Source organism: Gambusia affinis, linkage group LG04 (assembly GCF_019740435.1).
Source record: "Gambusia affinis linkage group LG04, SWU_Gaff_1.0, whole genome shotgun sequence".
Taxonomy (NCBI): Eukaryota; Metazoa; Chordata; class Actinopteri; order Cyprinodontiformes; family Poeciliidae; genus Gambusia; species Gambusia affinis.
The window spans coordinates 19,172,562-19,193,953 of record NC_057871.1 but is presented as its reverse complement, the minus strand read 5'-3'; the positions used below and the strand labels follow the sequence as shown (position 1 = coordinate 19,193,953).

At 40.8% G+C, this 21,392-nt stretch overlaps 2 protein-coding genes across 4 annotated transcripts in view; one reads left to right on the top strand and one right to left on the bottom strand.

Annotated features, from left to right (window-relative positions):
* dok7b (docking protein 7b) overlaps nt 1–9,949 on the top strand; it is a 22,434-nt gene extending 12,485 nt beyond the window's left edge. The window contains exons 7-12 of one of the 3 annotated variants that reach the window (XM_044113983.1): nt 2,082–2,189; nt 3,066–3,931; nt 7,438–7,492; nt 7,691–7,822; nt 9,015–9,224; nt 9,813–9,949. In XM_044113983.1, coding sequence (XP_043969918.1) covers nt 2,082–2,189; nt 3,066–3,931; nt 7,438–7,492; nt 7,691–7,822; nt 9,015–9,224; nt 9,813–9,949 — 1,508 coding nt within the window. Of the gene's footprint in view, nt 1–2,078; nt 2,190–3,065; nt 3,932–7,437; nt 7,493–7,690; nt 7,823–9,014; nt 9,225–9,812 lie in introns of all 3 variants that reach the window. The other 2 variants (XM_044113982.1, XM_044113984.1) reach the window with 2 other exon arrangements.
* Nucleotides 9,536–21,392, bottom strand: lrpap1 (low density lipoprotein receptor-related protein associated protein 1). Its single transcript, XM_044113985.1, has 8 exons — nt 21,113–21,392; nt 19,982–20,126; nt 17,937–18,067; nt 17,718–17,838; nt 16,052–16,207; nt 13,081–13,163; nt 12,557–12,733; nt 9,536–11,523 (listed from the first exon to the last, which is right to left on the bottom strand). Exons 1-8 carry the CDS (start codon nt 21,272–21,274, stop codon nt 11,455–11,457), a joined length of 1,044 nt encoding a protein of 347 aa, XP_043969920.1. The 5' UTR covers nt 21,275–21,392; the 3' UTR covers nt 9,536–11,454.

The following is a 21,392-nucleotide window of genomic DNA, read 5'->3' as shown; positions in this document are numbered from 1 at the left end:
AAACATACACTTTCTAGCTAAAGACCTTCAGTTACTTCGGCATGTGACCTCATGTGTCCTGTGATGAAGGTTTACCGCCTGCTCAGTTGCACGCATGTAGCATTTGTGTCCAGGCGCCATGCAAACGGAAACACAACATGCCTCTACTCCCGGCGTGTCGGCAGGGAGATTAAGGGATTGTGTTTCTGTGCGTGACTGATGTGCAATTGAAACACATTGTTGATTTCACAGGAGGGAGGTTCAGGAGCTGATTGACACCCTAAGGAGCTCCATGGTGACACTAGCACAGATTTAGCACTATGTGTTGCAATCCACCTTCCTGAGTTTAAGCGTTTACAGTGTTTTTGGTGCTAAACCTGCTCTGAGCGTCTGTAACGGAGGAGAAATAAACACACAGATGGTTCAATTTGCTCACAAGGTCTCAGGAGGTATTAAGAGTTGTTTTGTTGTTACCCACAAAAACTAAATAGCAACAGAGGAGATGTTTTTGCTTCTTCTGATAACTATTATTTTTTCCTTTATTAAAAAAAGACCATAAGTACTGTTTTTATCTTTCCATCCAATATGAGTGTTGACTCATTTTAACATGTATTTTATCCTGCTTGTAATAGATCAACACAGAACATTTAACATTGTGAGAGCGAGACCTTTTTTTTTTCTTCTTCAGCCAAACAACATGTAGACTTTGCAGGGTGATTTAGAAATATTCAGGTGCATCTCAAGCTATTGGAAATGTCACTAATAAATTCCATATTTTTGGTACTAATTTCTGAAAGTGAAACTATATTTACAGATTCACTACACAATGAGTGAAAAATTTTAAGTTGCCAGCATTTGCATGGCACTTTAACTAGTCTCAAGTATTTATTTATTCCTTATATTTCTTTTTGATAAGTATAACTGACAGAAAATGAAACCATAAAATTAATTATTCTAGCAATTTTGAATATTGTAAAAAAAAAAAAAAAGAAAAAAGAAGAAGAAGAAGCTGAGCAAACTTCCAAAGAGAGTAAATATTATTGCTCTAATTCTACATTTATTTTAGTGTTAACCCACCTTGAATCAGTGTTCTCTGAATCCTACATCACCCGGTGCTGAGAATAACCTATAATTAGCGTTAAGCAGCGAAGTTAGCAGATGTTACCCGACCCCGCGCATAGCGTAGTGAAGAAACCTGGCATCTGATCTGCAGCAGTAGCTGCTGTCCAGAGGCACAGATCCAGGAGGCTGATGATACGTACGCTCTGTGACCTGCAGCAGCATGAGCTCACAGGCACACCTCAGCATGTGTGTGTGTCAGGGATTAGTTGTGCAATTAGTTGGGTTTTACTTCAAGTTTTAGTCTAAATTAGATGTAAAATTTACACTCAGTGGACCAATATTTTAGAAGAATGGCATCATCAACACCATAAATAACTCAATTTCAGGCTTAACTTTATTGAAACACTGAAGATGTTGGGGAAAAAAATCATTGATTTTCTCAAAGAAGGTGAAGCTACACGGTCTTGTGGAATCATAGTGATAAAGAGGTGAAGGTAACTGTGATGTGAAAGAAAAAGACTCCTTGATTTTCAAAAAATGTAATCCAGTCGTTTTCTGCTCCCCTGAGTCAACACTTATCTAGCAGCTTTGCATATCTAGAGACTGAATTTTCTCCCATCCTGGCATCCCGCCTTGTTCCAGCTCTTGAGGGGACTTGAAGTTTCCCATTTCACCACAGACAGTGGAACTGTGCTTTGATTTCAGTCATTCCTTTGTGTTTGGTGAAGTTAATTTTCCAGAAGGTGAACTTTGAACCCAGTCCCAGACGTTTTTGCAGCTTCTAACCCAGCAGCTACCAACTGTGGTCTTCCTGCCTCTATTTGATGAATCCCTGCCCCAACACATGAATCAAATGGCTTAATTACCTCCTCTGCATGTCGTCCTGTTGTGCAGAGGTCTGGTGATGAGCTGTTCATTTGCTTCGAAAAAACAAAATAGCAGCCAAAGACCAGAGTGAGTTGTCCTGTATTAGTTGGACCTTTCTTCTCATCAGTGTCATTTCTTTTTTCTGTTTTGTTCTTTTACTGTATAAACAGCAGGTCGGGAGGCAGACCCCGCCTCCGCAGAGAAACGGATCAGCCAGGAGACCTGCGAGCTGGAGAAGAGACTCAGCATGTTGTCTCAGTGCAGTCTGGCCAGTAGCTCATGTGAGTCCTGCTGTAAACCTTCCCTTTGGGTTTTCAACCAACAGCACATCGCTCATGAGATATTTGGAGTTTAGGGTGTAACTCTGATGTTCGCACTGTTCTACGTAGCGCTAATCCATTTATCAACCGTCCATCCACAGTCTGTGGAGACATTTTTGTCTGGTTTATGTGTGCTAGTCAGAAATCTGAAGAGGTCCAACAATTAACTTGCCCTGCTTGTCTCTGGAGACGCAGTGAGAGTTTAGGGGTTAAATTATAAGTCACTGCAGCAAATGACGGCAGTTCGAGTTTTTTTCTTTCTTTTTTTCTAACCTATCCTGTCTGGCATTGTGGTTCTTTGTTTTTGTGTCAGGTTGAGGCCCAACAGATTGACTTTCACGAGCGGAGAGTTACGGCATTTGCTATGATGGTCTGCTTGATAAAATTTAAAATAGAATTTTTTTTATCTGAAATGTGATGGACAAAGAAAAGAAGAAAAAATAATTAAAAGGAAAAAAGGTAACAGGAGAGGAGAGAGAGAACACCAGTCAAAACCTTGAAGTGTGCCTCTAAACCTGCAGAAAGAGAACAAAACGAGAAACCACAACTACAAACATATGTATATATCAAGATAACGGTACATGGTAATGCAAAATGTATTTAGCTGCAACTGCAGCCCAGCTCAGATTGTATCTGACAAACACCTGAATCTAAACACTGGTGTGTGTGTGTGTGTGTGTGTGTGTGCGTGTGTGTGTGTGTGTAAATGACAGCAGTTAAACTTCATCCTGCAGGAACAGTCATTTGAACAGCATAGATGTTCTGCTGACTTTTCTCCCAGTCGGTATGGTTACTCACCTCTTCATCTAAACTTGTTGGCTTTCTTCTCCTCTTCAGCCTCCACTTACAGCTGCAGCACATCTGTTGCCGGGGACGACCACAGCTTCTCCAGCTCCTCATCCAGTCAGTCGGATGCAAGTTACGGAAACAGGTTTCCGTATTGGGTGGAGCCCTCGGTCAGATCGCACCTTTCCAATGAGATGTCGTCTAGCTCCTCCACGCTGAAGGCTTTGACCCGGTCAGACGACAGACTGTATGACGCTGCCAGGGACGGCTCAGGCAGCCATCAGTCTTCTGCGCAGCGCCAACCTCGAGGGCTTAATGACTGCGACCGCCAGAGCTCCTTAGACAGTGGGATTGGAATAGCGACAGGCAGTCAGTCATCGTATTCTGGGAGCTATTCTTCATGCAACGGGAGTCTGGACATGGCCGGCCAGCAAGCAGGAGGAGGAGAGGACGATGAGTCAGTGGTCAGCCCTCCTGCTCCTTTCAATCCCCCTTCTTCACCTCCTCCAATGCCTCCTTCATCACCTTTTCAGGCCACGGTCGTTCCGGAGCACAAATGCCCATCCAGGTGTGCCTCCCAAGCATCTCACAGACACAGCGTGGAGTACCAGATCCCCAGCCTGCTCAGACGGTGGTATGACACCCCCAGGAGTCTTCTTCAGGCCCTGACGCTGAGGGAATCATCCGCCCAGAAAGCCCCACCAGACCTGAGAGGCAAGGCCTGCACCGGCGGAGGCGGTGGTCAGGAACAGATGTTGGACGTGAGAGGTCCCAGAAAACTGAGGGCCCAGTGTCAGTGGATGATGCAGCGCTCACACTCCTGGGGCAGTGAGAGGGCGCCTCCTGTGGACAGTGAAGGAGAGTCCACACCCACGGCTCAGGCGGCCTCAAGCAGCTCGGTTCCAGCAGAGTTGCAGGTACCAGGAGGCTCAAACTTTCTCATTTTCTCTTTCTGAGATCCGCTTTACTCTCGCTTTGCCACTAAACGATAAAACGGAGCCAGCCGTTTATTTCTTAGGATGTTAATAAAAAAGGAGAACTGGGTAGATGCGCTGGAGATTGCTTCTCAAGAGACGCTGCAAAATTAATATGAGTAAGCCAGGATAGAAAAAGAAAATCATAAAAAGCCATTTACACTACTTCTATATATTCATTTGCATTCACCATTGTTCTTACACGTCACAGTAATAAAGGGCCTCTGACAACTATTGAACTTTTTCACATTTTAATCATAAACTTTACTGCATTTAATTGGAATATTTATATGATGGTTGAATTAAATGCACTCATTTGAAAGAAAAATATGTTAGACATTTTTTTCCCACCAGGGGGTCTTTTTGTGGGCTCTATTGTCCCTTATATGACAGTAGGCTGACAGGAAAGGGGGGAAGACATGCAGCAAATGTCGCAAGGTCTGGGAATCGAACCCACGATGGCCACGTCGAGGACTGAAGGCCTCCATAGGTGGGTCGCGCTATCCCCTACGCCACTGCAGCACGCCCATGTTAGACATTTTTAAAAGTGTTTGACTAACCACAGTCTGAAGCGTGTAGTGCATTTGTATTCAGCCCCTCTAACTCAGTACGTTGCTCTGGTCTCTACCAATTTTACACATTTAGAGGCTGAAGTTTTTCTTCTTTCCTCTCTGGGTCACACATCGAGCTCAGTGAGTCAGACTGGATGGAATCAGTGAACATCTACATTCAAGTGTTGCAGCAGATTTACTTTTGGACTTTGACCATGCCATTGTTTAGGGCCTATTTTCTGCTGGAGGGTGGACCTCTTCCCCAGTCTCAAGTCTTCTGCAGCCTCTAACCAGTTTTCTTCCAGGATTGTGCTGCATTTAGCTCCATTGATCTCTGATCAGCTTCCCTATTATTGCAAAAAAATCCCCCTCACTCCCGTTGCACTAAATGGGTGCTTGAAGTCTCACGAGTCAAAGACATGTGAGACTCGGGTCTTATAATCAGAATTGAAGAAGCCTAACAAGAAATAACAGGCAGCTGGTTTCTGTTCTAACATTCAAGATGACAAAAAGTCGGTCATTTGTTTACATTCAACTGGCTAAATCCTTGAATTGAACAATAGTAACCTTTCTTGCTATTTTAACTGAATCGTTTGATACAGGTAGGAATGAAAGCTAAAATGCAATAATCACTAAAGATGACCATCACCTATATTCCCTGCAGCCAGTTCAATATCAGATTCAATAAGTTCAAACATCAGATCAGCTGTAAGAAATCCAGAGGAGTAAAAATGAGCTGAAACATCTTGTAGAACAAAAAAAAAAAATCAAAACAAAACACAGATTACATGTTATTTGCTGTGAGGAAACAGGGACGACTCTTTAGTCTCACTCTGCTGTCTGATTTCAGGTCGGGATAAGAAATACATGAGAATAGAGACGGGAACTGGCAAATATTTGTGTTCTCTGACTTGATAGCCCGTCTCTTTGTCTACATGTTCTGTCTGTCCTTTCACCCATCCTTTGGTTCCCTTTTCCGTCTCTCAGTCTCTGTCCATTCCTCTGTCATCCTATCATTTCACCACTTTATTCATCCACCTGTCAGTCAGTCTTTCTGAAATTATGACATGATCCCTGCGTAGGGATCCTGTTTAGAGATAATACACAACAGGTTACTGTTCATATAGTACAATGTTTATGCTAATACTCTTTAAGCTGCTTCTACAGATTTTGATTCTCACACTAAAAGGTTGGACATGCAGTTATCTGGTCTGAGTGACTTTGGATGTCTTTGGTCAGAGAACCTCGCGGGTAGAGAGACGTGCTGAGTAGATCCAAGCTCCGCACAGAGGTGACAGTAAAACAAAGCCAAGTATTTTTAAAGCTCTGAGGTAACTGAGCTGGAGCACAGAAGTAAGAGGCCTATTATTATTATTATAGGTGTCCATCACCAGCCCGCCTGCTGGTCCGTGTTGTTTTCTCTTTGATATGTTTGTCTGAAACCTGAAAAGCCCCTAGACGCCAAAGCCCGCGCTGCGGCTAATTAACTCTCTGCTGGATTTGTGAACAGAGGCTTCTTCTTGTTGCTGGAAAAACTCATCAGAGCGGCAAGTTTAAAAAAAAACGTATTTTTTTTTTGCTAATCATTTGTATGAGCGTGCGTTTGTGCTTGTTAAACTGAACATGTGTGAGGAGAAGCAAAAGGTGACTGATGGAGTAAATGAGAGGTGATGAAACTGCCAGAAAGTGCTGCTGAATGAAACACAGATGACTTCTCTTTGTTTCTCATTCCTCATGTGTCAGAACTTTGTCAGAATGAAACAAACCTTCGCATCCTGACTCCACAAGCAACGTAACGTCTCTAAAGACAAACTGTGTCACATGATGTAACTGAAGATCTGGCAGGTTGCCTTATTACAGGCTGTGGGGAGGAGAAAATTATGAAATTGGCTCGCTGTCAGACACTTCTCCAGGAGGAGGCCGCCACCCTTTTGTGTCCTGTCTGCCACCTCTGAAGATGTCAGCGCTGCCTCTCAGCTCTGCAGCATCCTCTTTTCTTCACCTCCTGCCCTCCTCTTCCTCACTGTTGCTCCTCTATTAATTCATTTTGAAGCCTCTATGTCTACAGCAGTTGTCTCCCTCCTACTGTCCGTCTAGCCTACTGAGTATGAGGAAAAAACAATTTACTGCCTTGACTAAAGTGCTCACCTGTTTGTTTGGTTTATACTACATTACACCACAGCTTCAAAGAGTGTAAAAAATGCTCTCATAAGTAATCACCCTAAATGATGATGGAAGATGCTCTTGCACATTGTGCAGCCTGAACTTCAGGCCTCTGACTCGTCATCGTTATTTACTTTGTTTCAGACAGAATATGAGCCATATAAAAACAAAAAAATCAAGAACACAAAGTCAAAAAGCTTTGAGTTCTTGGACACCATTGAGTCCATAAAGTAGAAAAGTATAGCAGAGCTTAGTCCAGTTTTTTTGTTTTTTTTTTTTTTATGTTTCCTGAGACAAAACCAATATAGATCTACATTCTGACTCTCTTCTTCTGGAAACTGAAAGTTTTACCTTCTCTTGTTTGGAAAGTAGCTCAACCTTGGCGCGATTGAATGGAGAGCATTCAATCTTCCAAGTCTTCTCACCAATTCTCAATTGGATTTTGTTCTGGACTTTGACTAGACCATTCAAAGGAATAAATATGGTTTCTGTGTATTTTAATTCGGGGCATCAGAGTAAAGGGGTTGAATTACATATCTGTAATAATATTTTGAAAGAGATATGTTGTTGAATTTCCCTTAGGGTAATCAGGGGGAAAAGGGTGTAATAAAAGTGTATGCCACACTTTTGAGACTTTTATTTGTAAAACAGTGGAACCTGCTGTTGAGGGCATAAAGCATTTCTCCTAATTTCTTCTAACATGTTTTTCTTTTCATCTCAATCCATTTCTTCTAGGAACACGGCTCTTCATTAACAGATCTTTCTTCTGTCTTTTCTACCAAGAGACAAGGTGCGTAGTATTTAGTGTAAGACTCATTTTTTCCTGTTTATATACTCTAACATATTTAGTAGTTTTTGATTATATCAAGAGACAATAGTTTTTAAAAGCTGCACTTCATTTTAATAAAAACCTCTTATTATTTCATGGTTGTGTTCAATGACCTCAATGCAAATGGATGTCTTAAACTGTTGCCAAACTCGTGTGCAGGAGAGAAACCTGGAGACAGTGAGGGTGTTGAGGTCAAAGGTCTGAATAGGAAGTTGTCTGGTTCACCACCTTCAGTTCCTCCTCCACCTCCTCCTCTAACACTTAGTACGCTCAGAACGATATCACCATTTGGTAAGTAAAAAGTCATTTTTTGGTTAAAGGAAAATTTATTTTTTGTGTCAATTTTCTGAAATAAAATGCTCACCGGCCTCGATGGGAGGCCAAAAATCTCCAGGGACGAACATCGGGGTCTGGTGCAATATGACCTGGGCAGTGGACTGGGACAGAGCCCCAATGCTGAGTCCTGCTGCTTTGGTCGGAGTTTTAGGAAGTGGAGCATTTCCTAAAGGACGCCTTTGCGGTTTGGTTTTCCTTTCCTCACAAAACAGCAGAAAAATACTACATGACTGGAAGGACTGAGGCTACTGTGGTTGCAGAAGCAAAAGCTAGAGTATGGGAGGAAGTCAGAGATTCTATGGAATGTTTGTTAGCCCAAAAGAAATAGTAGAAAACTGTTTTAATGAACCAGAAAGAGGAAGGAGGGACCCTCCCTGTGTGTTTGGATTGGTTGATGATCCAGACGGAGGATATTATTTGTAACCCTTGGTGAGGGAGTCATAGGAGTCAGGTCAATGTGCGTTTTGTAGGTCTTGAGAAAGCTTATGACCATCTTCCCTGATTAATTTTATGGGGTGCTGTAGGACTACGGAGGGGCTGGATTACCTTTAAGCACTTTTCCGGTGTACACAAAGAAATATATATGGATTATTGGCACCAAGATGACTGTTTCCAATGTTGGTTAATTCCTTCAGCAACTGTCTCCTGTCCTTCATCCATTTCGTGGCGTTGGTGGTAAATATTGAGTTTTCTCAGTTTTTAGTACGTACATGTGGTTCTCTTCATGTGTGTCTTCAAGCCATAACTTAGGATGTATTGGATCTGTTCAGTGCAGCATGTTGCGTGGTTTAAATGACATCAGCTGGACTAGTACACTGGAAAAGGGGGAATTGCTCTGTCTGGTTGGGGGTGAGACTTTGCGTCAAGCAGAGGGGTTGAGATACCGTTGTGTTTTGGTCATGAGTGATGGTAGGATGGAGAGGGACAGACGTTATGGTCTTCTCTGCAGTAACCCAGTCTGCGTTCAGCATCAGAGATGGCTTGAGGAGGTGAAACGGAGCTGCTGCTTCCCTGCATTGCAAGGAGTCAGTTAATGCGATTCGGACATCTGATCAGGATTGATCAGATGTTACTGTCTGGGTTTCCCTCCTGACTTACTACATTTAATAATTATTAACGACGCAAACTTTGTTGTGTTTTTCTTCAGCTATGTTCCCGTTCATCCGAGAAGCTCGTCCGTCTCCATCCACCGGCCTTCACAGAGACTACGGTTGCAACTACGTTAATATCCCCACTACTGCCCTTCAGACCACGACCACAGAGCTGCTGTACTCACAGCTGAACCTGCACAGCTCAACTCATGAGTCCAGTCCATACAGAGCTGTGAGACATGATCTCCTGCAGCTCTACAGACACAGTAAGTACAAATCAGTTTTTATTTTCCCCTTTTCCTGGATGCACATTTTCGCTCCTGCTGTTTCCTGCAAAGCATTACCGCATGTGGATGTAAATTGAGTATTGATTTGTTAGGAAATGTCAGCTATAGTAAAACAGAGCAACAACTGCACTGTGCCCCCACTATTTTCTACACTTATTGCTTATAAAAGGACCCTAACCTCCATTTAGATCAATATCATCTCACTGACTAAAAGTCAATACATGTTAAATTAATTTACTGTGAAAATCATGTTGAAAAGATGATTAAGTCAAATTAGCAAGGAACACATGAAGAAATCCAATACTGTTTTAATAGCAAAAGTGAGAAGTATTTAAAGTGAATTTTTTTTTTTACAACAGGTGAAACTAGATGCAATAATTCAGAAGTAATTTCAAAAATCAACACAGAAATGGAAACATTTATTTCCTAAGTACCAGAACAGAAGTCCAGCCGAATGAATCATGAATCAAGTGTCAAGAAACAAATGCATGTTTCTCTAAATTTGTCTGTCAATAAGTTAAAGGATGTTGTGAAATGACACCCAAACATTCCCCCCCCTTCCCCCAGAAGATGACTCCATTAGGTACGCCCACCTCAACATCGCTGCCATGGAAACAGCGCAGAGAGTGGGGGCGGAGCATGTTCAGGGCAGAGAGGACAGGCTGACTCAGCTGGAGAGCAGGTGGCGAGGGCCACCGAACTGACGCTGCGACGCCCAACTCCAGAAGCACTTCAGAGTGGTTTTCCACCGCAGCCCCCTCTGTATATCTCAGTAAGCTGCTCCCCGTCGGTCGTACCGATCGCTGCTGCACACACTCACAGGTTCACCAGCGCAGTCATTTCCACAAGCAATTCATTCCACTACGAGTAAGAAAATGTGTGGGAGGTCTTTCTGCTGCTGTCATCTTGTAAAGTGCTACTTGTTTTTAAATTAGTGTTTGACAGAAATTTCGCTGCATGGCACTTAACTTAAGGAGTTGAGTTTTGTTTTTTGTTTTTTTACACAAGGTTGGCACACTAGTAAAAACTGACTTAAGTAGAAAGGAATGGCACCAAAGTCGTGGTTGATTTAGACAAAGAAAAGCGGGGTGCCATGATGTGTTGAGCTGAAATGACATTTATAAACAGCCGCCGTTTGAGTTTGCAGCAGGATGTGATCTCACAATGAGATCAAGCCCTCCTCGATGCACTGAAACCAACAATCGACTGTAAAGAGTCCCAACTCGCCGAGCTATCATTCCGCATCAAAGTGGCGAAGCGTTCGATTGAAATAAGCGGCTTAGAGTTGGATCCCCGGTGCAAATGACATTAATCCGAGCCCATGTGGCCCGAGCAGGACACGGCTGAGTAATCAGCTGGTCGCTGACATTATTCATCACAGCAATCAATGATTCTGCTGCAGTGGCTCTCGGAGGAGAGCCGCTGCTAAAGGGGAAAAGCACAATTTGGGTTTCAGCTGCTCTGCTTTCTAACATAAGAAGCGATTTGATATTTAGCAGATTCTTTTTACAGCTACAGTTTTCTACCTAATGTCTCTGTGGAAGAAAAAACAAGATGATGTATCATGAACATATAATAATGTTACTTCTGTAGGACTTGTAAATATTAGCTGCTTCTTTGTTTACCAAGAAAAAAAGAAAAAAAAAACCCTTTACTAGAGATTATATATTTTTAAAACCTCAGTTGTGTATATTGGCATGTTTTTGTGAAAATTAAAGATTAACTGTTTGTTCCCTACATTTTTGATTGATCATTTTAACACTTTTGCATCATTTCAATAAACCAACTTACAACTGCCAACAGTGGCAGCAGCACAAATACCATTCTAAATATTTAATTTTCACAATTAATTACAGACATTGTTGCCCTTATTTCACCAACCAGAATTAGCAGAAGTAAAGGAATAGTGCCACATTTTCAGCTTTAGGTAATAAAACTGGTTTTCCACATTTTCTTGATTTATCATACATCACAACAGAGAAGATTTTAAGCAATTAAATTATTTAATTAACTCATTTCATTTGATCAGTTTACTAAAAAAGTGAAAGTTTGTCCATCTGATCAGCATACTTTGTACAACTCATTCAGCCAGTCACACGGTAAAAAGAAAAACCTTCCATGTTTTTCAGTAGCTGACAGGAATGATTCCCACAGTTCACGCAGGGTGCAGTTTCATGATCCTCCAGTGGTGGCGATCAGGAGCTGAACCTCACAGCTCGTTGTGCTGCAGACCCTGACGAGAGATCTTATTGGACAAGTCCTGCATGTGTTTCTTCATCTGAAATCAGAGGCACACATTTTGCAACATGCTTCACGTCCGCAGCACTCACGTTTACAAGTCGATAAAAATCGAACTTCTCTTTTTATTGTGTTATTACCGCATAGTGACTATATCCAAATCAGACAAGATTAAGACAGATTAAGAGATAACTTTTTCTTTTTTTTAAAGAATTTAGAAGAATGTGATTAAAATAAAAAATGTAAAAAATCAAAATCCAGAGAATAAAAACTGTTTTTTCGAACAATTATTTTCAGGACATGACAAATTATGAAAATAAGATGTAGAATGTTCAGAACTTGGAGCAAAGAAAACCAGTTTAAACACCACAATACCAATGCTTTAACTTAGAGCCCAGACTTTCAATTACAGCTTTCATGGGTCTCTGCATGTTATCCGCCAGCACTGCTGTTGGATCTAATTAGTAGCTCATTAGGCAGAATGATGTACGCTTGTAATGGAGTACACACACTGGAATACAATGAGGTCATTCGTGTAGCGATGGTTATTACACGACAATGCTACATTCATCTCTTTTTCTGGAGCTAACGATAAAGACGACAGAGAGTAGTCTTAAATCTGTGTAGTTATTTCAGATCTCTTGTTTGAGAGGAAAGATTTTAAATTAAACTTCTCTGTTATTTCTTTCTAGTAGTTTGGTTTTACAGAAGCCCACGTAATTTTGTTTTATTTGTGTTTTTACTTTAACTTCTAAGAAGATAAAACAACAAATAAAAATTTCATTTGGAGGGAACAAAAGGTTTTATGAAGCCATCAGTTTTGTTATTGATAGAGGAAAAGTACAGATGAATAATTTTAGGGACCATTTTTCTGCTATAAAACTGGGTCTTTTGCAAGCCGAATTGAAGGTATTAAATTCAGGAATCCTGAGTGAATAACTTATCATAATAAGTTTGTTTGAAACATAAGTAAACATCAGATGAAACAAAAAAGAAAACTCCTTTTCTGACTGATGGTTCTGACTGCAGGGCTTGAAGAGCATCTCTATATTTTATAGAAGATCCTGTCTTACCTTGTAACCCATCTCCCTGGTCTTCTCAGAGAGTGTGTTGTACTTCTCCTGGTTCCTCTTGATGTGCTCTTTGTCTCCCAGAGACTCAACATGTCGCAGCTTCTGGTGAGACAGCTCCAGCTGCTCCTGGTAGTGGTGGTGCTTCTCCACCTTGGTCTCAAAGTGATGCAGCTCCTCCTGAAGGAGCGGGGAGAAGGTGGATGTGAACTGAGCAGAGCGAGTTCGCCTTCAGTTACATGGATAGTAGAGCCGATAAACACTTGAGGCAGCAGATAAAGCAGAAATGTCACTGCAAACTCAAGCTGAACGCAGCCCTGTGATCCATCTGATCTTGGCTTCGCTACAAAGCGAAGGGCAAAGGAACGCATTTAATCCTGCTTTTACCAAAGCAGCACTTGAGTTAAAAGTTGAACCTCTCGAGTTAAAATGAACGGGGGAAAAAAAAAAAAAGAAAGAAAAGGTTTCTAAGAGGCAGACTGACAAAGTCCTCACAAAGCAACCTGGGTAAGTGCTGTGAGCCTCACCTTGAGAGACTCCAGCTCATCTTTGCTGAGGTTTGCCCTCTTTGCAGCCTCCCACAGTTCAATCACACGCGGCTCCCGAAACACTGCAGAGCAACGACACACACAGAAAGGTGAAGAGACAAACTGGGGAGACGGTTTGGAGCTACAATGGCTCTGAAACAGAGACGGATGACGTTTTAATATGACAAACAACATAGCCCACTTCTCACTTACCCTTCACATAAACAATGAATGAACAAGGTTTCCAAATACTTTCCAATTCACAAATTTAGACATTACCTGAATAAAATAAAAAAGAAGTAAAATTCCTATCCATTTTTCATTGCAAACAACATTTACTGTTAATTTACAATGCTGGGATAAAACAATCATCCCGAATGATCAAAATTAACATATTGTTCGTGGGGAAATAAAAATTAATGGGAAAAGATGTTGCCATTTTACTAGTAGTATATGGAGATTAATTGATCAGGTAAACTCAACTCTTATTGATCAGAGATCATAATTTAGGTTGCCAAAAATATGTTATTAGGGGTTCTGACGGTGTTTAAACCTGCACAGAAGGCCTTTCTGGCCCTGGCAGCCCACCACTGCATTTAGGTAGAAATTATTTTTAGAATACATCATATAAAAAAAGCCATTTACCAGCTTTATAAAACATAGCAGCAGTGAACAGAAGCAGCTGAAAGTCTCACATTTGTACACATTACCAGTCACTATTGCAGTAAATTATGAGTAAACCAAGGGACAAGAAGTAATCGAGTTACAATATTTAATAACAAGACCCATGGGCAGAAGGCGTATAAAAAGTTAAATCAACTCTTTCAACACGAGAAAGTTTATGCTCAGAAACCTCAGCCCATGGTTGCCTCACTAATCTCCCTGCTGAGTGGCTGTGAGAGCTCTCTCTTGTAGCTGAGGCATGAACCATGTTGTCCCCATTCAACCACTTCCTATTATTTATGAAAAGATTCATCATAAGAGTGATGTTCTTACTCCAATATTTTTGTGATGACCAGAAAACGATCCACCGTCTGTTTGCTGGAGGTCGTCATTCTCTGCAGTTCTGGACAATGTGTCGTCACGTCGTGTGCGGACGTAACTTTACGTTTTGATTATTTATGTCTCCTACTTTTAAGGTTTGTTTTAAAGAATTCTGGTGATTAAATACTTCTTTATAATAAGAACTCGTAGCTTTAAGGGTAGCCAGGCTTCAAGTAATGCATCAGGCTTCCTGCTAATGAAGGATTAAGATTTCACCTCCAGATACTCCAGGACAATGAAGCTCAAGTTACTGCTGGTGGCTGTACAAAGTGTAAAGTGCTTTGTTATCCTAAATGTATTTTTAATGTTCTATATAACTTCAACTATTGAGAATATATTGCAAGCAGCCATTTATTCTTCTCAGCCCTAAAGCATGAACAGATTTTAATATTTTACTAGAGATAAAACTGATCAATCAACATCAGAATCTGATGAGTTTTCCCTTTATCAGTTTTGATCAATGACTGGTAGGTCAAACTTAATGAATTAGAACAAAGAACTTGTGCCAGTTTTAGTGAATAAATATATCAGAATGCACTCCAGTGCACTCTGTTTTCAGTTTAATAAAAAAAAAAAAAAAAAGGCTGATAAAGGTTAGTGATGAATGCCTCTGTTTATAAATGGAGATCATTTCTTCATTCCTTCAATTTATGTGAGATTCAAACTGCCGCCAAGCTACCTGCAGGACATATTTACTACAACAGTAACAGAAAATAGTAAATAAACTTAGCTGTTGAATTAAAACTGTATTGGAAACGTCTCCACTGTGGTGCTAAGGGAAAAAAACCGCTCATAATTAATTATAAACTAACTAATAAACAGCGCTGCGTAAATTATGTAGCGCCCTCTCACTTGCTCCCCACCTTCCTCCGTCTCTCTACACACTCCTCATAAACATGCTGTTGCAGGAAAATGGAGATTATAGTAAAAAAAATGTCAGAAGGAAGTAAGAGTCCTGTCTGTGTTTATTTGGATACAGAGTAGGATCCATGTGGTCACTCAGGACGCATTTAAAAACCAGATCTGAATGAGGCATTTGGAGCAGGACGCTTCAAATCCAACAACTCAATACTGATGTTGATGCCTGGCCTGAACAAACGTTTGTAATACCAGACATTGTTATATTGTGTTTGTTGTTTACCATAGCATTGGTGGCTGGTGTACTTGTACAGTTTGACAGTAATTCTTTAATCACAACCTTTCTCACATGCTGCTGTATGCCAGTGTTTTTATATCCTTAGGTTCATTATGGCCCCTAGCTTCTGCTTTCAAACAACATTTTTCCTGATTTCCTTTTCCTAACAAAGTGCCATATAAATCTTTACCTCATTAGAGACACTTTGCTATTTGTAACCTTTTAAAAAGGCACATTGTTTTCCGTATTGATGTCAGAGAACGGGAACCTTGGGCTACATTCTTGACTGCTTACTGACTGTTACTTTGATGTTTTTTTTTTTTAACATATTTTCCCCATCTTTGGGCTGAAACTCCAAACGACTGAAAAGGAAAACTTTCAAGCTTTTATATATGATGTTAATAAAACAACAAAAAATAAATAAAACAGCATTTTGATGGTTTGAAGCAATAAACTTGCAAAGAAAAAAAAAAAAACTACAATGGATTCTGTGAGAAGAGGATGGATGAAAAAGCTGCAAATCTTAAGGAAGAAAAGAAAAGAAAACACTAACTGGAACAAGGACAAACTGGTTTACGTCAACGCTAGAACCTAGCTCTGAAAGCAGTTTTAAAAAACCTCAATCGTTTCCTATTGATAACCAAATGGAATTTCGGCTAAAAGCCAAAAGAAACATTTGTGTGACGCCTGTAGCTTATTGCCTTTACAGAAGAGCATTACAATAATTACAAGTCTTTGTGAATAAAGAGTCGGGGTAAATGAGAGGCGAGATGTGTTTTCCTTCCTCCTCACCGCTGTCTTGAGAGAAACCCTCGTGGCTGATTTTGCGGAGGCGCTCGAAGCCGTGGTTGAGGTCTCTCATTTTCTCCTTCAGCTCGGTGTGCTTCTGCTGCAGCAGGTGCTCTTTGGTGTCGCCCTCCATGGGGGAGATCACGTTCTTGTGAATTTCTAAAGAGAGGGCAGGAGACAAGTGGGGGAGAGAAGGTGTTTGGGAGTGAGGACAAGAAGAGACGAGTCAAAAAGAGGAAGAAATGACAAAGGGATGCAAAACTCTCATCAAACAAGTGTTTGATGAGAGTTTTGCAGAAGCTCTGAAATGGCTTTGAAAGGCAATTGGTCTGATCTTGTGATATTAAAATCACTTCTTCTGTAAGAGCCGTGAGTCACCTGTAAGTCTGGACTTACTGACTAACGCCATCAGATTATGAGATTCCCGTCTCTCTCATCTTCAAGGAGGAAAACCTCAAACAAAGGCCATGATAATAATACCGGCTGACATTTGGATCAAAAAGAGAAAAAAAAGGGCAAACAAAATGAAAATCAAGGAACAGACAGACGGTGAGCAGACAAAGTGGTGAGATAGAGCCTCAGGCCCTGCAGGCAACATGTGATTGGCTCAATATTTAAATGCATCAGACAAGCAGAAAAAAAACCCCTCCGGCTTGTCTCGAAGCGACATAGATGCTGTGGAGATTTTATTTTATTTATTTTTTTAAAAAAGGAAACGGCAGCAAAGTGTCAGTCCAGCCCAAAAGAGACGTGCCCATCCACTCTCCACGCCTGGATGAAACACTCTGGGGGACTGCCAGCTCTGCTTAAATCTCCCAGTTTGACATGATGAGCAGTGACAGAGTAGAGAGCGGCGGACGGGAACCTGTCCTGCCTGATACCTGCCACCAGACCGCAGAACTCAACGAGAAGCTTAGAACTCCAACGGTCCATAAAGTCAGTGCTATGCAGCCACACCAGGGTCCAAATAAATATGAGTTTATAGCAACTACCATTCACTATCAAACGGGTTCGATGGGTTAACGTGGTTCTGATCAGCTGGCTGAACAAAGGCTACTGCACTAATCATTTACTTACACAACAAACAAATCTGTTAATTGGAAATAACACTGATGGCAAAAAAAAAGACACACAAAGAGCTGGTTTGGAAAGTGTTAGCTTGACATTTTACAATGACCAGTGATAAGCTATTAGAAACATGTCTGCCACGTAGCCTATTGCGGCTGAAAAGAAAGCAAACAGCCCGACTTATTATCCAGATAATATCAATAAGGCACCACGTTCTATGCAACGCATACATAAAAGCTAGTTTTTGCTCAAGTCTGCAAAATCAAAATAAATACATTTTATAATTCTGCTATCATTGTATAAATATATTTTCTCAATTTTAAATTTGTGTGTAAATATTGTAATACTTACACACAAGTATAAGTGTGTAAGTATTACACACTTATACTTACACACTTCAAGGTTGTCATGTTACACACTTAACATGTGTGTAACATGTTAAGTGTAACATGTTACACACATGTTAAGTGTGTAACATGACAACCTTGATTTTTAATCAAGGTTGTCATGTTATGACAATCTCAAACCGGCCCAATAAATGGTGAGCACAGATGAGTACAGAATGGACTGCAGTTTGTTTCAGTAGAAACAGTTAGCTCACCCTCGGTCCTGCTGACTGTATCCATCAGGATGTTGTACTCATGGATCTTGTCTTTGTGATGCTGGAATTCCCTCTTTAAGCTCTGCAGCTCTTCGTTAGAGAACTTCCCAGAGCTCTTGGCCTGTTGGTAAAAGAGAACCGAGAGGAATGTGCTTCACAAGTGACCAAGAACGGTTTTCTGTGTCGCCTTTCCTCTCTCCTTTGCACCTGAGCACAAACCTTGTTCCAGAGTTTGTCCAGTTTGGGATCATCGAACATATCTCCGTCTCTGGCCTCGTGGTCTTTCAGGGAGTTGGTCTCCATCGGCCTCATGTCCCGTTTCCCATCCATGCCATACTTGGCCAGGATCACTGCATAACAAAACCAGGGTGGTAGAACTACAATCTGTGGTCCACAGCCACGCCATTTGCTTCGTAAAAATGGCGGCAGCAGAGTTTGTTGTTGGTGAATGACAGCATAAAGTGAATCTGATTTGCATGTCCATTACCGGTAATTACATTTTTGACCCTTCCCAACCCCACTAGGAACAAGGGTGAAAGAAAATGGATGGATGGATTAATTAACCTTTAGAGATAAAGTCATTTAATCCAAACAAAGACAGTGAACATTTTAAAATAACAGCAAAGAAGAATCAGTAGAAATGAAGGCAGATGAAGCATAATAAACTTTTTTCATTATATTGACAACGCCTTGAGGTGGGCATTTAAAAAATATGCTTGTGTTTCATGGAACATTAAAAAGAACTTAAAATTCAACATTATGGAGAGAAAAAAAAACATTTACTTGAATATTCACAATCAAAACCTTACAAACTAATAGTCCACAAAAAATCTAATCATGGAACATTATGTTTTCTTACGCTCTGAATGTAACAAATAGTGTTGCACCTATTTTATACTCCTGCAGTGTATAAAGTTGGACTTTAGTCCCTCAGAAAGTCTGTGCTCACTTTTCTATTCCAGTAAAATGGGTTTCAGCAGCTTATTCAGCAACATCTCAGCACTCTTAGCCATCATTGTGACATATTAACCCATAATGCATCAAGCTGGGACACAGGGTTGTTTTATCTTTTCAATAAACAGAATAGAAGTAGGACTATAATATTTTATGGCGCTGATGGACTTCTGTACTTCTTTGAGAGGCTGTATTTGACTCAATCGACAAGTCCAAACAGTAAAACAAGATTTTATTTTTGCAGTGAGTTTTATAAGAGGTGTTGCATAATGAGACAAAGAAATATTTTTAAATTTAAAAGAGAGCCAACAAGGACAGAGAGTTAGTGGCTGCAGCTCTGCTGGTGCAAAAATGCTACTCCATCGCTGAGAGTAATGAGGAGCTTAGAAAACAATCTTTAGACATTTCGATCTACAATAGTTGTATAAAATGTGGAGAAATTAAAGTGCCTACACAATAAAAATAATAATGTATTGCACAAGCTGACAAAACCTGTAATATTTGCATTTTGTGTATAAGCAAAAGACTCTTCAAGTTGAAAGTAGTTGGGGAAAAAAGTGTGGATGAGGGAGGATTTCAAAGGACTTGAGACTAATTGGAGTAACTAAAAAAATAAAAAATAAATGATTTCCTGATCCGAGATCTGTTCATTGGATAATTGTGTTTTGTGTTTCAATAATAAATTGAAAGAAAAAAACAAAAAACAGGGTGTTGACAGATAAAATATTTGGATAAATTATTTTAATTTGTTGTAATCGTGAAACCTGCATCTCCTCATACTGATGATCGAGAACCATGCTGCACTAAAACTGATCTCTAAATTTTCTATGTTTTTTGGCCTCTAATGCTCTGAAGATCAACATTTATAGCACGAGTGCTTCAGTGATTCGTTGCGTGTGAAAATCGAGTTAAATGGGGATCACTGGAGAGGGTACGGCGTCGTGTTTCTGAGCTGCTGCCAGAGGTGCTACAGGGAAGAGGGCGTCCACCTGCTGCTTGTGGCAGAAAGCATCAGATACTTGTGTGGGCGGCTGCTTCATCACCTGCAGTTTAGCAGGAGAACATCCTTTCATGCGCTTGTACATCAGCTCCTGTTTCCATCCTAACTTGATTAAGCATTTCTTGGTAAATTTAAATCTGCCCTACGCTCAACTCCCCTGCACAGGATTATATCAGCTTGAACTGGCCATATTTTGTTTATTGGTGTTAAATACTGTCAATGGTGTTGAGCTATAAATGCACATTTAAATTTCTTAAAAACAAAATAAAAAAAAGAACAGAGTTATTTTCTCACTTTAGGTTGTTCTCACCGTTAAAGTTGCGCCTGAGCTGGGCTTCTTTCTCCCCGTTCTCATCCAAGCCTTCCACCTTCATTTTTTTCCACTGAAGCTCATCTTTCTCCTGAATCTTTAGGTCGCTGTGCAGCTCGGCCTGTCGCACTGGTGTCAGCTGCATCTGTCAACACAAAAGGAGCAGAAAATGAAGGATTACTCCGATAGGAAGAGGAGAAGTGTGTCTGCTTGGTTACTAATTTTAATGTTCCATCAGTCCAGAAAGAAACTGTGAAAGTAGCAATAATAATAAAAAAAAAAAAAAACAGACAAAGTGTATGACAGACACAGTTTGGTTCTATTGTCCTTCTTGCTAAATACACATTGCCTTTAGAACCAATTAGTCAACAAACTACGCCATCATCCCACTTCTGCATCTGTTTCACTGCAGCTTTGAGAATATGAACAACAGGCTGGAAAGCTGGGCAATCTCCCCTCCCTAACAGGATGCCATACTTTCCCTCTGCAAGACGTCAGCCCAGACTGCGTCTCCACAATGAGAACTGGAGCGCCTCATGGTTGTGTACTCAGTCTACTGTTGATCATGACCATACACTGCTTAAACCTGATGATGCTTAAACCGCATGATGATGCCGTAGTGTGATGAGATCCACACTACGGCGGATCTCATCCGTAAGATTGACAGATCATCATATACAGAGGAAGTGCAGGTGATAAGTCTGATGCAAAGTCAACAGTCTGTCTGTGAACGATGTAAAACAGATGACAGTCAACTTTAATAACACCACCAGGACACCACTGAACAGTACAACTCCTCTGTGAATACTCCTCAACCATTTAAGACCATGTCAATGTCAAACTAAGACGTTTATGAAGATTAAAAGGCCTGGAATTAAAGACTGTGCTAATTTGGCTGAGAATGTCATTTTGTCACAACGCTAAAATTAGCGTTAAAGCCTTTTCACTATTCATTATTATTAAAGAGTTTGTGATTCTTGAGACCGTTATACTCTCAGCTATGAGATCTACGGGCAAAATAATACATCAGGTTTAAGCCCTTTCTATATTTATTGATTTCCACCAGAACGCAGAAATGTGTTGCTTCATCAGGACTGCAGATAGCAACTTATTCTGTCTTGAGGTACGTACCCGTTTAGCTTTCTCCCACACCTGGTTGAGTTTAGCTATCCTGAACTCCGCTGTCTGCCCATCACTATCACTCTGCGTGGGCTCATTCACCTCCCGAGAGTATTTCCCAGCCATGACACCCACACCGACACAAAGCGCCGTCACCAAACACTGCAGCCTCATTTTTAAGAGCAGCTACACACCAAAAAGGACAAAAACTGCAACCACAGAGCACGACAGTGTTATTATAGCTCACTCCAGCACACGGTCATGTGTTCAAATAGGGGTGGGATTTGTCTTG

Coding starts and splice junctions, on each gene's coding strand:
- lrpap1 (XM_044113985.1), bottom strand. CDS start 21,274: ATGAGGCTGCAGTGTTTGGTGACGGCGCTTTGTGTCGGTGTGGGTGTC. Junction 17,839..17,936: donor TGGACAAACTCTGGAACAAG/GTTTGTGCTCAG, acceptor TTTTACCAACAG/GCCAAGAGCTCTGGGAAGTT. Junction 13,164..16,051: donor GGGTTTCTCTCAAGACAGCG/GTGAGGAGGAAG, acceptor GTTGCTCTGCAG/TGTTTCGGGAGCCGCGTGTG.